This window comes from Stigmatopora nigra, chromosome 15, assembly GCF_051989575.1.
Source record: "Stigmatopora nigra isolate UIUO_SnigA chromosome 15, RoL_Snig_1.1, whole genome shotgun sequence".
Classification (NCBI taxonomy): Eukaryota; Metazoa; Chordata; class Actinopteri; order Syngnathiformes; family Syngnathidae; genus Stigmatopora; species Stigmatopora nigra.
Window position 1 is genome coordinate 4,189,776 of NC_135522.1, and position 12,499 is coordinate 4,202,274.

At 39.9% G+C, this 12,499-nt stretch overlaps 3 protein-coding genes, 1 long non-coding RNA gene and 1 other non-coding gene across 6 annotated transcripts; 4 read left to right on the forward strand and 1 right to left on the reverse strand.

Annotated features, from left to right (window-relative positions):
- The first annotated feature begins 68 nt into the window (after nucleotides 1-68).
- On the forward strand, nucleotides 69-3,381 carry gtf2f1 (general transcription factor IIF, polypeptide 1). 2 transcript variants are annotated; one of them, XM_077734795.1, is made up of 14 exons: nucleotides 69-231; nucleotides 417-463; nucleotides 572-618; nucleotides 809-881; nucleotides 1,026-1,219; nucleotides 1,302-1,472; nucleotides 1,537-1,736; nucleotides 1,811-1,958; nucleotides 2,050-2,108; nucleotides 2,185-2,316; nucleotides 2,427-2,500; nucleotides 2,589-2,730; nucleotides 2,803-2,941; nucleotides 3,027-3,381. In XM_077734795.1, exons 2-14 carry the CDS (start codon nucleotides 449-451, stop codon nucleotides 3,229-3,231), a joined length of 1,599 nt encoding a protein of 532 aa, XP_077590921.1. In that variant the 5' UTR covers nucleotides 69-231; nucleotides 417-448; the 3' UTR covers nucleotides 3,232-3,381. The 2 variants fall into 2 exon arrangements, with proteins under 2 accessions (XP_077590921.1, XP_077590922.1); XM_077734796.1 differs by having other exon boundaries at nucleotides 2,053-2,108.
- A 186-nt stretch (nucleotides 3,382-3,567) lies between these two features.
- LOC144208784 (uncharacterized) lies at nucleotides 3,568-4,742 on the reverse strand. Its single transcript, XR_013328921.1, has 2 exons — nucleotides 4,486-4,742; nucleotides 3,568-4,165 (listed from the first exon to the last, which is right to left on the reverse strand). It is a non-coding gene; the product is annotated as an uncharacterized LOC144208784 (long non-coding RNA).
- On the forward strand, nucleotides 4,701-9,124 carry tsen54 (TSEN54 tRNA splicing endonuclease subunit). The gene is made up of 12 exons (XM_077734798.1): nucleotides 4,701-5,511; nucleotides 5,921-6,079; nucleotides 6,150-6,213; nucleotides 6,291-6,374; nucleotides 6,442-6,540; nucleotides 6,611-6,663; nucleotides 6,730-6,831; nucleotides 6,904-7,294; nucleotides 7,363-7,498; nucleotides 7,862-7,922; nucleotides 8,002-8,115; nucleotides 8,658-9,124. Exons 1-12 carry the CDS (start codon nucleotides 5,456-5,458, stop codon nucleotides 8,806-8,808), a joined length of 1,470 nt encoding a protein of 489 aa, XP_077590924.1. The 5' UTR covers nucleotides 4,701-5,455; the 3' UTR covers nucleotides 8,809-9,124.
- Nucleotides 5,024-5,095, forward strand: trnat-cgu (transfer RNA threonine (anticodon CGU)). Its single transcript has one exon. It is a non-coding gene; the product is annotated as a tRNA-Thr (tRNA).
- An 8-nt stretch (nucleotides 9,125-9,132) lies between the features above and the next one.
- LOC144208782 (5-hydroxytryptamine receptor 3A) lies at nucleotides 9,133-12,194 on the forward strand. Its single transcript, XM_077734797.1, has 8 exons — nucleotides 9,133-9,259; nucleotides 9,656-9,816; nucleotides 10,245-10,289; nucleotides 10,368-10,477; nucleotides 10,870-11,042; nucleotides 11,117-11,277; nucleotides 11,359-11,569; nucleotides 11,910-12,194. The coding sequence occupies exons 1-8, from the start codon at nucleotides 9,211-9,213 to the stop codon at nucleotides 12,068-12,070; spliced, it is 1,071 nt and encodes a 356-aa protein (XP_077590923.1). The 5' UTR covers nucleotides 9,133-9,210; the 3' UTR covers nucleotides 12,071-12,194.
- Nucleotides 12,195-12,499: the final 305 nt, after the last annotated feature.

A 12,499-nucleotide genomic window follows, 5' to 3' on the forward strand; every position in this document is an offset into this window, starting at 1 on the left:
ATTTGGCACTCAATATTTCTATATATACACGCACTACCAGACAAGCAAATACAACCAATCAAGTGAGCAAGAACCGCGGAACCTTTATTTTGCGTGTTTCCATACTACAATAAACTCAGACGGACCAGAGCGTGTGCGCCGCAAAATTGTTCTCTTATAAACAAACGCATCTTGGACCATTCTTATTGCAGATCTCTAAATCTCCTATCCACGTTTCCTCTTAAGTATACCGTAAGTGCACATTTAGTTGATCTTGTTCATTAACTGGTGTCATCCATCCACGGTAGTATTGCATATTATTTAGAGACTGTTTCTTGTGTAGATGATGCACACAATCATGCTTTTTATGATATAACTATTCTCTTAGTATGGTAGATATCATACTATTAACTATGCGTAATCTTGTCTTTTTCAAGTGTTCATTTATTGGAGTCGCTAGTCAAGATAAATGATGGCCTCACTGGTAAGTAATTGCATGGGGAAATAATGTTTATTTGCAATGATAGGGGCTTTGATAATTTTCATTATTTTTTTTCCTATTTCTTTAAGAGAATTGCTTTTTCTATTGCAGGGGAGCAGCAGTTCTTCAGGCACTGAATATACTGTTCGAGTTCCTAAGTGAGTAGTAAAATACATAGTGTATTTTGAAAATCAAAAAACATCTGTATTGTGCCGGTTTTATTTATGGATTTCACTGAATTGTTTGACCATCAACTTTGTCTGACAGCTGAGACAACCAGATTGACCTTATAGTTTATTACTTTAATGCATGGTTTTAAAAATGATGTTCCTTTTTTTATACTCATAGAAATACGAGCAAGAAATACAACATAATGGCTTTTAACGCTGGAGATAAAGTCAACTGTTCAACATGGACACAGGTAAATGTAGTCAGTGTTTTCCTGCATTTACACTGTGAACCAGTATATACCAGTATTATAATACAGTATAAGCTGATAGATGGTATTGAAAGATTTTTTTGTTGCAGTCATTTTTTACATGACATCTGAACCCTTTTCTGTCAGGCTCGAATGGAGAGAGACATGAGTGCTCGGAAGATATATGGCGAAGAAGAGACCCCAGAGGGGGCAGCTGGTAGCGAATTTGGCAAAAAGCAGCGTGAGGAAGCACGACGGAAGAAGTATGGAATTGTAACACGTGAGTTCAAAGTAGAGGACCAGCCTTGGATTCTAAAAGTCAACGGCAAGGCTGGCAAAAGGTCTGATACTCTCTATACTAAATTATTTATTGTTTACCTATATAAATCAATAAGCAAATCCCAATCTCTCTGTTTGTATAAGATTCAAAGGCCTGAAGAAAGGGGGTGTCACAGAAAATGCATCCTACTACATCTTCACCCAGTGTCCAGATGGTGCCTTTGAAGCCTTCCCTGTTCATGGCTGGTACAACTTTACTCCAGTGGCAAAACACAGAACTCTTACTGCAGAGGAGGCTGAAGAGGAGTGGGGCAGGTGAGAGAAGGGAAAAATGAGAAAATATGAAAAGACACCCCAATATACACTATTATGTACACAGGAGGAACAAAGTAGTGAATCACTTCAGCATCATGCTTCAGAGACGCCTGCGTGAGCAAACGCAGGGTGATGAGGAAGAGGAGGAGAATGAGAAAGCCACAAAGAAGAAAAAGGGTGGCGGTCGAGGGGGAGATTTGCGCATCCATGATCTGGAAGATGACTTTGAAATGAGCAGTGATGATAGTGACAATAGTGGCGAAGGTGGGGAAGTGCGCACTGTGATATGTAGCACCTCATTTAAGGAAAACATTCACCTTTCCCTTCTTTGCTTTTAGATGGAGAAGGCAAGGCCAAAACAAAGAATGAAACCGCTAAAGGAAAGTCAAAGAAGAAGAAGAAGAGCAATGAGAAGGATGCTATGGAAGACAGTGATGATGGGGACTATGAGGGTCTGGAGGTGGATTACATGTCAGATGAAAGCAGGTCAGATTCGAGGCACTGTGCTTTACTTTTTTTTGTTTTCATCACCCACTTGGTTTATCCATGCATGGTTCTTTGTCTTGTCTTTTATAAGCAGTTCAGATGAAGAACCTGATAAAGGAAAGCCCAGCAAAGGAGAAGACCTTCCTAAAGGTCGACCCAGTCTATTATGATTGTCCATCACTGAGATGCTTTATGTGATTTACTGAAATATGTCTTTACTTTACAGGGATTGATGAGGCCTCAGAAAGTGAGGAAGAGAGTGAAGAGGAAAAACAGAATGAGGAGGAAGCAAAGGAGGAGGAAGAAGAAGAGGAAGGAAAGAAAACACAGGCACAGACAGAAAAGAAGAAGAAAAAAGGTACCAATAATTACCTAAAAAATGGAAGCAAACAATACTCAAAAATAATAAAACTTTTAGTATCATTTTATATGATTAATTTTTCTATCATGTGGCTTTGTGTTTGACAGACAGTAGCGGTGAATCGGACAGCTCAGACGACAGTGATATTGAGGGAGAAACGGCTTCTGCTTTGTTTATGGCGGTCAGTGAGTGGGAAGAATGAAGTGATCTTTCTAGTTTGAAAAACTACATCATTACATAAATTGAATTATTTTTTTTTCCTTTTGTAGAAGAAGCGTACCCCTCCAAAACGTGCTGCTGGACGTGGCTCTGCCGGAAGCTCTAGAACTGGTAGCCGACCAGGGACGCCATCCATAGACCCTGCCGCAACTTCCAACACACTACGTGCTGCTGCCAGCAAGCTAGAGCAAGGTACACACACATGTAATTTATATGGTCAACTGGTAGCATATGTGGTACAAATCCAGTCTAATTTCCCACCAGGCAAAAGACAGCCACAAGTTCCAGGGACAGACTCCCCTGCTGCCAAAAGGCTAAAAATGGACCCCAGCAGTCAGAGTCCTGCTCCCTCTGGAAAGAGTACACCTCAACCCCCATCAGGAAAATCTACTCCCAGTTCCAGGTACTGTATTATCGCGCATTCTTTATACATCTGCCTTTGTCATTTTTAATCTTGTGTCTAATGTTTTCAATCTTTCATCTGACAGTGATGTGCAACTAACAGAAGAAGCCGTACGTCGATATCTTATCCGGAAACCGATGACCACTAAAGACCTGCTGAAGAAATTTCAGACTAAGCGCACAGGACTGAGCAGTGAGAAGACTGTTAACGTCTTGGCTCAAATTCTGAAACGCCTCAATCCAGAGCGGAAAAATGTTAATGACAAAATGCATTTTTATCTCACGGAATGAGATAGGATAGGTTGCCATGACTGTTTTGAGGTGCTGTTCTCTCGAGAATAATAAAAAAAAATCATGTGGATTCACAGCAGTCTGGTGAGAAGAACTTGGACATTCTAAATGCATTTAGCAGAATGTTTTCTAATAAAACAAACAAAACCACATTTTTGTTTTTCATTTCCAGTGTTTCAGATGTAGCCAACTTAAGAATTATACATTTATTTTGAAAGTAGGGTATATGAGGATACCACCTTCCAAGTGAAAATGTGCATTAAACACAGTAATTATAATTCATCTGTAGCCAGTATGGTCACAAATATATATTTATAATCAATAAAAAAAGCAGCATTCTTTTCCAATAAGCTTTTATTTGAACACATTCCCTTTAAAGTGGCCACCCATGTTAGTCATTTGTCAGATAAACACTTTTCGAGAACCACATGGATCAATTTAACAGTTCAACAAACAACAACTGGGACTAGGCAATAGGTTACAGCTTGACATGTTAGTGAACTGTGTGACAAACTGCATTTCTAAAGCATGATTAAAATCTTCAACATGACTCAACAATGATCTCTCATCTTGTCTGGAAGATGGTCAGATACGATGACATAGCAGCATGTAAATTAGCTCCTTCCAATCCCAGGCAGCAAGTGGTGGGGTGGAAAATCAACATTTAAAACCCAAAGCAACTACTTTGGCTCATTTTGGAAGTCATCTTCAGCGCTTCCTCCATAGGATGTACGTCATGAGTAGGATGAGGCCAGCCGATAGGCCTGCGATGACAAACTGGTGTATGGAGAGCACATTCTCTAGTGTGTGGATCCTCTCCTCCATGGCACTGGTGTGGAAGTAGTCGTAGATCCCCGCTGTGATGCTCCACAGCGCCCAAACGGCATCCAGCACCAGCGGCATTGCAGACGAGTTTGGCAGTTAGGCGGTACAGCTGGAAATAAATAAATCACAAGTCACATTATAACATCAGTTGTTAAAAGCAGGGTGATTTTCACCATTCATTCACTCATGCTAAAAAGATGCAGGCAGCTCATACGTCACTTCTAGGCGACGCAAACAACAATTCACGAACAGCTGTTCAAAACATCCTTCTAGATATCGCGTTGTTTGCATGCCAATTTAAAGGTTGTGTAGATACTATGCGATACATTTTAGTTCAGCAGGATCACTTATGAATTCAATGTTAAGCATTCCATCACATAGAGGAGCCATCGCAAGTTATCTGTCTGAAAAGCAAAAAAAGTTGCTCACTGCGTCCGCCAACTTAAATCGCGATCTTCCCGCAGAATAGCCGCAGCCTCTCTGCCGGCCGATGGGAAGAACCGGCGGTTTTCAAGACATCACAACCAAGCAGAGGAGGACATATTTCTCAAAGCGGACATTGCTTCCTGGTACCGAGCCTCTCCAACAACATGACATTTCCGGCTCGATTAAATGACGCCACTGCCTCCTCCAATAGCGACGCGCTACCAATATAGCTCGTTTACGTGTTAACTACGATTGAAGCGTCAGCCTTTCCACCAAAAGGCATCCAGAAAGCGTCATACCGTGTCGTCCGGTGAGAATTTATATGTGATTAAAATTCTTTGGCAGCACAAAGTTTGTGACCTACTATGGATAATCGCCTGCACAAACCATATCGGAGATAGTGACACAGTACAAGGAATAGAATGGTTAGCATCGTGTTTACATTTCGGCTTAAACAAACTCATTTTAGTTGCAAGCATGTTATGAAATGTGGGTTCTGGACTTAATTAAACCTCATATAACACTCGTTCACGCACTATCAGGCGCGGTGGCCAAGTGGTAAGGCGTCGGTCTCGTAAACCGAAGATCGCGGGTTCGAACCCCGTCCGTGCCTAGGAGGATATGGGCGCTCCAAGATACTTTTGAATGGAGGTTAAAGTCCAGAAGATGCTCCTTCCTACCCATGTGACAAATCATTACAGAATCTCTTTACCAAGAATTTAGATGCATATTTTTTGATTAAACACTAATGAACTAGTGCTTGACCTATCTTATTCACTTAAAAGTATTGACTAATACTTTTACTAATACTAATAAAAAGACAAATGATGTGTATGAGTGATGTTATGCAGTGAATTCGGATCCATTCACATATTTAAAGTAGGTTACTCGAAATGGGTGTGTGTAAAGCAAAAGAGATTTGTGGTGTGACGCTAGGACCCAGAGCAGAAGGAAACCGAAAGAGTTCACCAACATGGCGGACCAAAACAAGAAAAGTCCCGATCCGAAATTCTTCAGCGAAATATTAAGGTATATTCATTCATTTTCTGATCTGCTTTATCCTCAATGGTCGTGGGGGTGCTGGAGCGTATCCCAGCTGAGTTTCGGATACGATCCGGGGGGCACCCTGAATAGGTTGGCAGCCGATCGCAGTATTAAGATTTACTTATGCACGTTTTTGGTATACTTTTGATTAATTTAGTTTACTTTTGTTGCACATTTAAGGTGAATGAAGTGGTAATCTTATCAACTTTAATTGGATTTCGAATCTACTGCAAATCAAGACAGTTTTACTGATAAAGTGGGAAAAGATTGGTTTCTATTTGCTGTATATTATTTTTATATTGTGATCTTTTGTAATTCCCTAACATGGCATCATGGTAGACACACATGTCTGAAACTGGTGTGCACAATCACATTATTGTTGTTTGTCTTTCAGCCCATCTGAACTGTTCTCAGCTCGAACCCGGAGTCACAAGATCCCGACTGTGGGTCAGAAAGACTTCTCACCCGACGATTCTGAGGAGCAGCGACAACGTCTGGAGCAGAGTTTGAGCGAGCACTGGAGCCTCGTGTCGGAGGAGCGAGTTGAGAGGCTGTAAGCGGGTCAACAATGGCCTTGATACTTTCACTTTTGCTTCTTCTCTAACACTTCTTTACCTTGGCAGAGGTAACCTGGTGAAGGCCACCTGGATTCCCGATGACCAGGTTGTCCAGCTTGAGGCGCCGGCGGTGAGAGCACATCCTTCATTTTTTTTGCTATTTTTAGGTCAGCATTCATTTTTAACCTGACATGTCTGGTTTCTTAGGGCAAGTTCTGGCAGACAATGGGATTCTCCGCCAATGGCAAGCAATACCTTCAACTGGAAGAAGCACTCTACCTCATGGAGTGTGTGAGTATCAACTAAAATCTTGACCATCTCTTTTTCACCATCTCCTAACATGTCTATTTTGAACTAGGGCAATGTGCAAGTCTTCTACCGGGATCTACCGCTCTCCATTCAAGACGGCTATGAATGGTTTCTGTCTTCCAAAACCATCAGTTTGCAGCAATATCAGGTAAAAATAACCACCTACAGTTCACACTCAGTTGCAAAATATCATAACTGTTTTTCCCTCTCCCACAAAGGTATTTGGGCACCTGAAGAGGCTCGGCTACGTGGTACACAGGTTCGACGCCAGGTAACAAAGACCCAATGGATGCTTCAAATGTGACACGTCGCTATATCATATGATATTCTCTCACAGTTCGGAGCCATCGGCGTATGCCAGGCAACTCAACATGCCAGTGTCAAGGGGTCAGAACACACTGAAGAGGAAGCGCAGTGACAGCCCTGTTGCAACCTGCAGGTGGCACAAATCGCAAATATTCACTCATTATCTCCACTGTGGGTTAGATATTTATTATTTGTCTTGCTATAGTAAACAGGAATCTTCTATGAAGAGGCAACCAGAAGAAGTTCAACCAGATCTCGAGTCCGAGCTGATGGCCGAGTCCCCGGCTTGCACCAGTGGAGGCCGGCCGTGGTGGGCAGGGAACTCGCCGGATACTAACGACACCAAGAAGCCCATCCATGGCCGCACTCCCCATTGGGATAGGTCTATTGTTTTTCCCAATGTGGCCAATGCACGCAGATCCTCCACTTCCTTGCCGTCTCCCGACCCATCCCTCCTGCCCGGTGCGCTGACGGTGGGCTCTTGCAACGTGGCATTGTGGATTAGCGCGCTCAATAAGCGGCAGGTCAAGATGTCGGATAAGGAGAAAGAGAGGGAGCAAAGGAATCAAAAATGGGAAATGGACAGAAACAAAAAGGTTTGGATGTGACTTGAAAGCATGCTTTCACATTTTTTAAACTTTAATTGAAGCCTTTTCATTTTAAGGAGCGAGAATGCCGGAACTGGGCCGAGTATCATCAACTGATGACAAAGCGGCAAGCAAATCATGGCAGGCGACCGCAACACTTGTGGGAGATGGAAGTTACTCCTTTACATGACCCCAGCCAACCTGTATCTACTGGTATTACACATAGCATCTCCTTTTTTAATTCTATTTATGTAAATAACGTTTTTCTATTTAGTTTTTTTTATATAAAATGCAAAATATGCTTAAGTAGATGTTTTTTTTTCTTTTCATATTTAAAAAAAAAATAAACAATACATGAATGATTCTTATTCATATTCATTTTTTAAATACATATTTTTAAAGTTAAAAACCAAACAAAACTAATTTTCAAGTTAAAAACATTTTTTTTTAAATGTGTTCAGTCCTCAATGAAAACATATTTAAGTTATCTAATATAATCTAAAAAAATATTTTGGATGTCCTTTATGTTGTCAATGGCAACCATTGAGTTTAACAATATAATTATTTTCTTTTCAGGTGAACTTCTAAACAAAATCAGCATAATCAAATCCACAAATTTGCTTGAGGGAGCGTCCAGGTATCAGCAGGACTTTGATTGAATATCCCCATTTTCTTTGTCTTGTCAAAACAATATGGATGCCACCTGCTTCTTTCAGCTTGCAAGCCTCGGAGGAGTGGAAGATTTGTTTTAATGTTTACCAGCCCGACACGGTGGCTACTTTTAAGAAGAGCAAACCGGGGAAGCCCTTTGCCCGCATGTGCGTTTGCAGGTGAGTTGACTTTAGAGTGCTGGGTTTGTTTGCCAGCCTTTGTCACAGACTTCATTGACGTGCGTCAATCAGTGAGTTTGTTCGTGGTCATGTTACAAACAGTCAAAATGGAAATTATGCGTACTAAACCAAGTAATCTTACTTTGTAAATGTGTCGTGACTTTGAATCAAAACACTATCAAATTGTGACTTTTTTACAACAAAAAAAATCTAAAATCAAAAAGTACACAAGTAGAACACATTGGGGGAAACTAACAATGTTTTAGAAAAAGCGTGAAGTATATTTTTCTGATTATGGTTCATTAAAAAAATCTGTAGAAGTAGAAAATTGTACAAAATATGCCAAACTTTTTGAGTTTTTGGACAAATATAATTGTCAACACAATCAAACATTTTTTTGTGTTAACTTTTAACTGTGACTGACACAATATTTCAATGCTAAACCAAATGATTCAAAATTTAAATATGTGGAAGATATGTGACAAAAAATCTATGAATGGAAAACAATACGTTCACACAAAATATTGCCTTTTTTTTTGCAGTTTCAGCGGTCCCGTTCCCAACTTGGCAACCATTAAGCAGCTGACCTTCCAGAGTGGCGATGTCCAAATTATCTTTGCTGTGGTGGATGCCGGCGACATCTCCTTTTACACATTCAAAGATTTCCAGCTGCCTACTGACATATATCCATAACACACACCTGAATGCCACACAACTAATTTCTATTTTGAACTCATAGAATGCCATTGGCAGCGATAGACCTCCAAAATAATACTTAAAAAAAACTAGCTGCTCATGATCAAAAACGCAGCAGTTTGGTATTTGTTTATTTTTATGTATTTTCATTGTACTTTTAAATAAATGTACATGTTTTGATTTTATTTTCTGTTTTAATTAATAGTCAATGCATCACAACTGCACGCCTAAATCCATTTCAAAAGTTTTTCTGCAGCTGTTGATTTGTTGACTTAATTAGTCACGTTGCATACAATAAATGAGCAAAGTGATGCGTTCACTGTCCATTGTCTAATCGTTGACGCAAGCATTGGGGCGCGTACTTATAAAATCAGCTTGAAGTTGTTGAGGCAAACAACAATGTGGGCCTGGCAGACTCTGGTTCTCCTGTTTTTCCTCACTTCAAATGGTGAGTTTAAAAAAATAGTGTTTTTAAAATGTATTTGTTTACATTTTTAGGTTAACTAATTTATCAGCTGCTCATCCATTTTGACAGTCCCTTCTGCCTAAATGGATTGGACGCCTCTCGTCATCAATTCCAGTGAAAAATGATCCCAAATAGTCAAAATATAATCTTTAACTGTTATCAAAAAAATAATATACACAATTTATAATTTGTACATATTTATATTTACGTTAATGAAACAAACCTTGCAGGAAAAATGATGCGATAACTGAAAATGAAGGGAATAAAAGACATTTAGATATACTTTTCAGATCAATACGTTTTCTGTGTATATTGGAAAATGTTAGAAATTAGGTCATTTGTTTGTGTGTGTATAAATGAACTTATATTTTGTTGCAGTTTCACTTGGCAGGTCATCAAATTGCTCTTATTCGGTGCTGCTGGAATACTTGAAACTCAACACGACCAATGACTTCTTGGCTAACGTCAGGCCCGTCAAGGATTGGAAGGAGGTCACTGTTGTATCAGTGGACATGCTGCTCTATGGCATCTTGCAGGTGGTAAGTTGCCATCTGGTTGCTAAGATACTCTTCACAATAGCTGATGTCTCATTTCCTTTGCTGTATTTCCATAGTAATACATAGATAGATGTCTCTGTGTGTTTGCATGTATATATATGTATACGTACATTACACTGCTTACTTGTGTGTATGTGGTATTATAGTGATATTTTGGAGTGTCAATTTGTGTATAGACAGTGTCTATATTTTAATATTTTTGTCTTTTTCAAGGTTTTTTTTTTTGGCAAATTGTGCATTTCCACCATTTTAAAAACGTTTTAGAATTTGATTATTATTTTTTCTAATTCTCATCTAATATTTTAGAATTGGTGTCATATTTTAAAAGTGTAGAAATTATTGATTGATTACTACTAGATTTCTCCCTCAGATAATGCTTTTCTATGCTTTTGTCTGTTCTTAATGTACAGGATGAGAAGCTTCAGACATTCACCAGCCACATTTGGATGCAAATAGTACGAAGACACAGTGATGTAGATTAAGGCAACAAGTACATGTTCCGATTGTTTTCTTCTTTTTTTTTGCATCAACAGGTGTGGAAAAATGATTTCCTAACGTGGACACCGTCTGATTTTTGCGGCATCACCCACGTTTCCGTACCCAGGTCAAAGCTTTGGACACCCGACATAGGCATCCAAGAAGAGTAAGTTGATTCAATAACATGTATGGACAGGTGGTGCTTTACATTCACCTCAACATGAGCACTTAATGGACTTTTCTACGTGTTTACATGTCATAATCAATTGTAACCAGAAAGGAGAATGAAGACCATAGATTGCCATTCATGCGTTTGTTTGCAGAGCTAATGGACACACATAAGTATTGGACGTCATTAGTTAGCCAAATTTCAAGGGGAACTATAAATAATGAGGTGGTAAAGTCAGGATTAGACATAGATATCCAATATTATTACAATCATGTACTACAAAACAATGAAAAATAGTCTCAAAAAGCCATATGTGAAAATCTATGGGAAGTCCATCATTTCTTTCAGACTTTAGTTGAATAAAAAAGATTTTTTTGTTGATGTTACAGCACTTCTGACACTGGAAGTGTGACGAAAAGCTCCTACGTGACGGTATACGCCACCGGACTGTTGCAGATAACTGCACGTCAGCGGCTCACGTCCACGTGTACCCTCAATTTATTCAACTTCCCCTTCGACCGACAAACCTGCGACATATCTTTCAGCCCCATGAACACTTACGGTAGGATTGATCGACGGGCAAACAGAAAAATTGACCTTTTTCATCAATGGATGTCGTCCCCATACCCTCATTAGTCGATTCCATGCAACTCCAGACCTTCAATGGCGACCAATTCATCAACAATGTCTCTGGACAGGCCATGCTGACACGAGGGGAGTGGACTCTCAAGAAATTAGACATTTTCAGAAATGATACCACCACGGGTAACCCCCTACTTAGTAAAGTCGTTTACAAGGTTAGCTTAGAGCCATATTACATTTTTAGATTTAAAAAAAATACAATCTTATTGCCATTTATGGTGTTGTTCATATTTCAGGTGAAGCTGGAGCGCAAACCCATGTTATACGTGATCAACTTCATCATTCCACTTTTCTACCTGTTGACACTGGACGTGGCGTCCTTCTTTATCGGCGAGGCACGCGGGGAGAAATTGAGCTTCAAGATTACCATCCTGCTCGCCATTTCTGTCCTCTTGCTCCTTCTCCAGGACATGCTGCCCTCCACTGAGGACAACCTGCCCCTCATTGGTGAGCAATGTCCAAAAATCTAGAATTGGCACCATTAAGAAATACACTAAAATGATAAATATTAGAAAAAAATAGAATCCTTTTGTGTAGAAAATATTTTTAAAAGTCAGGATTATGGATATAACTTGATAAAAGTTTTTCTTATTAAGATAGATGGAGAGTAATTAGATGAAAAATACTTAATTAAGCTCTAAATACTAAAATATTAAGAAAACCGTGGCCTGGTGGAAGAGTGTTTGGCATTTGGGCCTCGCAATTCTAAGATCGAGGGTCCAATCTGACTTTTGGGTGTGGAGTTTGTACAAAAAAAGTCACTAAATGCTCTTATGTTTTTATATAGCCAACTTCTGCGTTGGTGTGTTTGCCCTGGTGGGCCTTAGTGTGCTTGAAGCAATGTTAGTGAGCTTCATCATTGACCTGGACAACAAATTTGGCAAGAATCCGACACGAAAAACCGGCCGGGATGTTCCTTCAGATCAACAAGAGATGAAAGGTTGGTGAATAATCTGATGTTGTGTCTTTGCCGGAAATAACTTGGCATGTTCCTTCAGATGTGGTGAAGGAGAAGGAAGAAGAGGATCCCGTTGAAGTCACAGTTCCGTCGGAGCTCGAACAGCTAAAACTTTTCCTGCAAGAATTTCGAGCAGCTCAGCAGGAAGTGGCGAGCGCCGTTGTCGTTCCCCGACGCAAACGCTTTAGGCGGATTGCTGAAATCATTGACTGCGTCTTTTTTGTAGTTTATGTGATCACTGTTACTGTTTTTCTTGTGGTGATGTATAATGTTTGGATTCCACGTGACTTTTTCAGCTAAGATCTGTGCTCATGTAGCAATTGCTTGGAAATCTCATTGGTTCCATCATAAAGCACATTTAGTCCTCAAAACACATGTTTTTTGGGGGATTTTCTGTAATAACCATTTACCCTTTGCAG

Excerpts from the sequence above, each read along its gene's own strand:
- tsen54 (XM_077734798.1), top strand. The coding sequence starts at position 5,456 with ATGGCGGACCAAAACAAGAAAAGTCCCGATCCGAAATTCTTCAGCGAA. Across the intron at positions 6,214-6,290 it reads TCCAGCTTGAGGCGCCGGCG|GGCAAGTTCTGGCAGACAAT; the intron begins GTGAGAGCACAT and ends CTGGTTTCTTAG. Across the intron at positions 6,664-6,729 it reads GTACACAGGTTCGACGCCAG|TTCGGAGCCATCGGCGTATG; the intron begins GTAACAAAGACC and ends ATTCTCTCACAG.
- gtf2f1 (XM_077734795.1), top strand. Across the intron at positions 1,959-2,049 it reads TACATGTCAGATGAAAGCAG|CAGTTCAGATGAAGAACCTG; the intron begins GTCAGATTCGAG and ends GTCTTTTATAAG. Across the intron at positions 2,731-2,802 it reads TGCCAGCAAGCTAGAGCAAG|GCAAAAGACAGCCACAAGTT; the intron begins GTACACACACAT and ends ATTTCCCACCAG.
- LOC144208782 (XM_077734797.1), top strand. The coding sequence starts at position 9,211 with ATGTGGGCCTGGCAGACTCTGGTTCTCCTGTTTTTCCTCACTTCAAAT. Across the intron at positions 9,817-10,244 it reads TCTATGGCATCTTGCAGGTG|GATGAGAAGCTTCAGACATT; the intron begins GTAAGTTGCCAT and ends CTTAATGTACAG. Across the intron at positions 11,043-11,116 it reads CAGCCCCATGAACACTTACG|TCGATTCCATGCAACTCCAG; the intron begins GTAGGATTGATC and ends TACCCTCATTAG.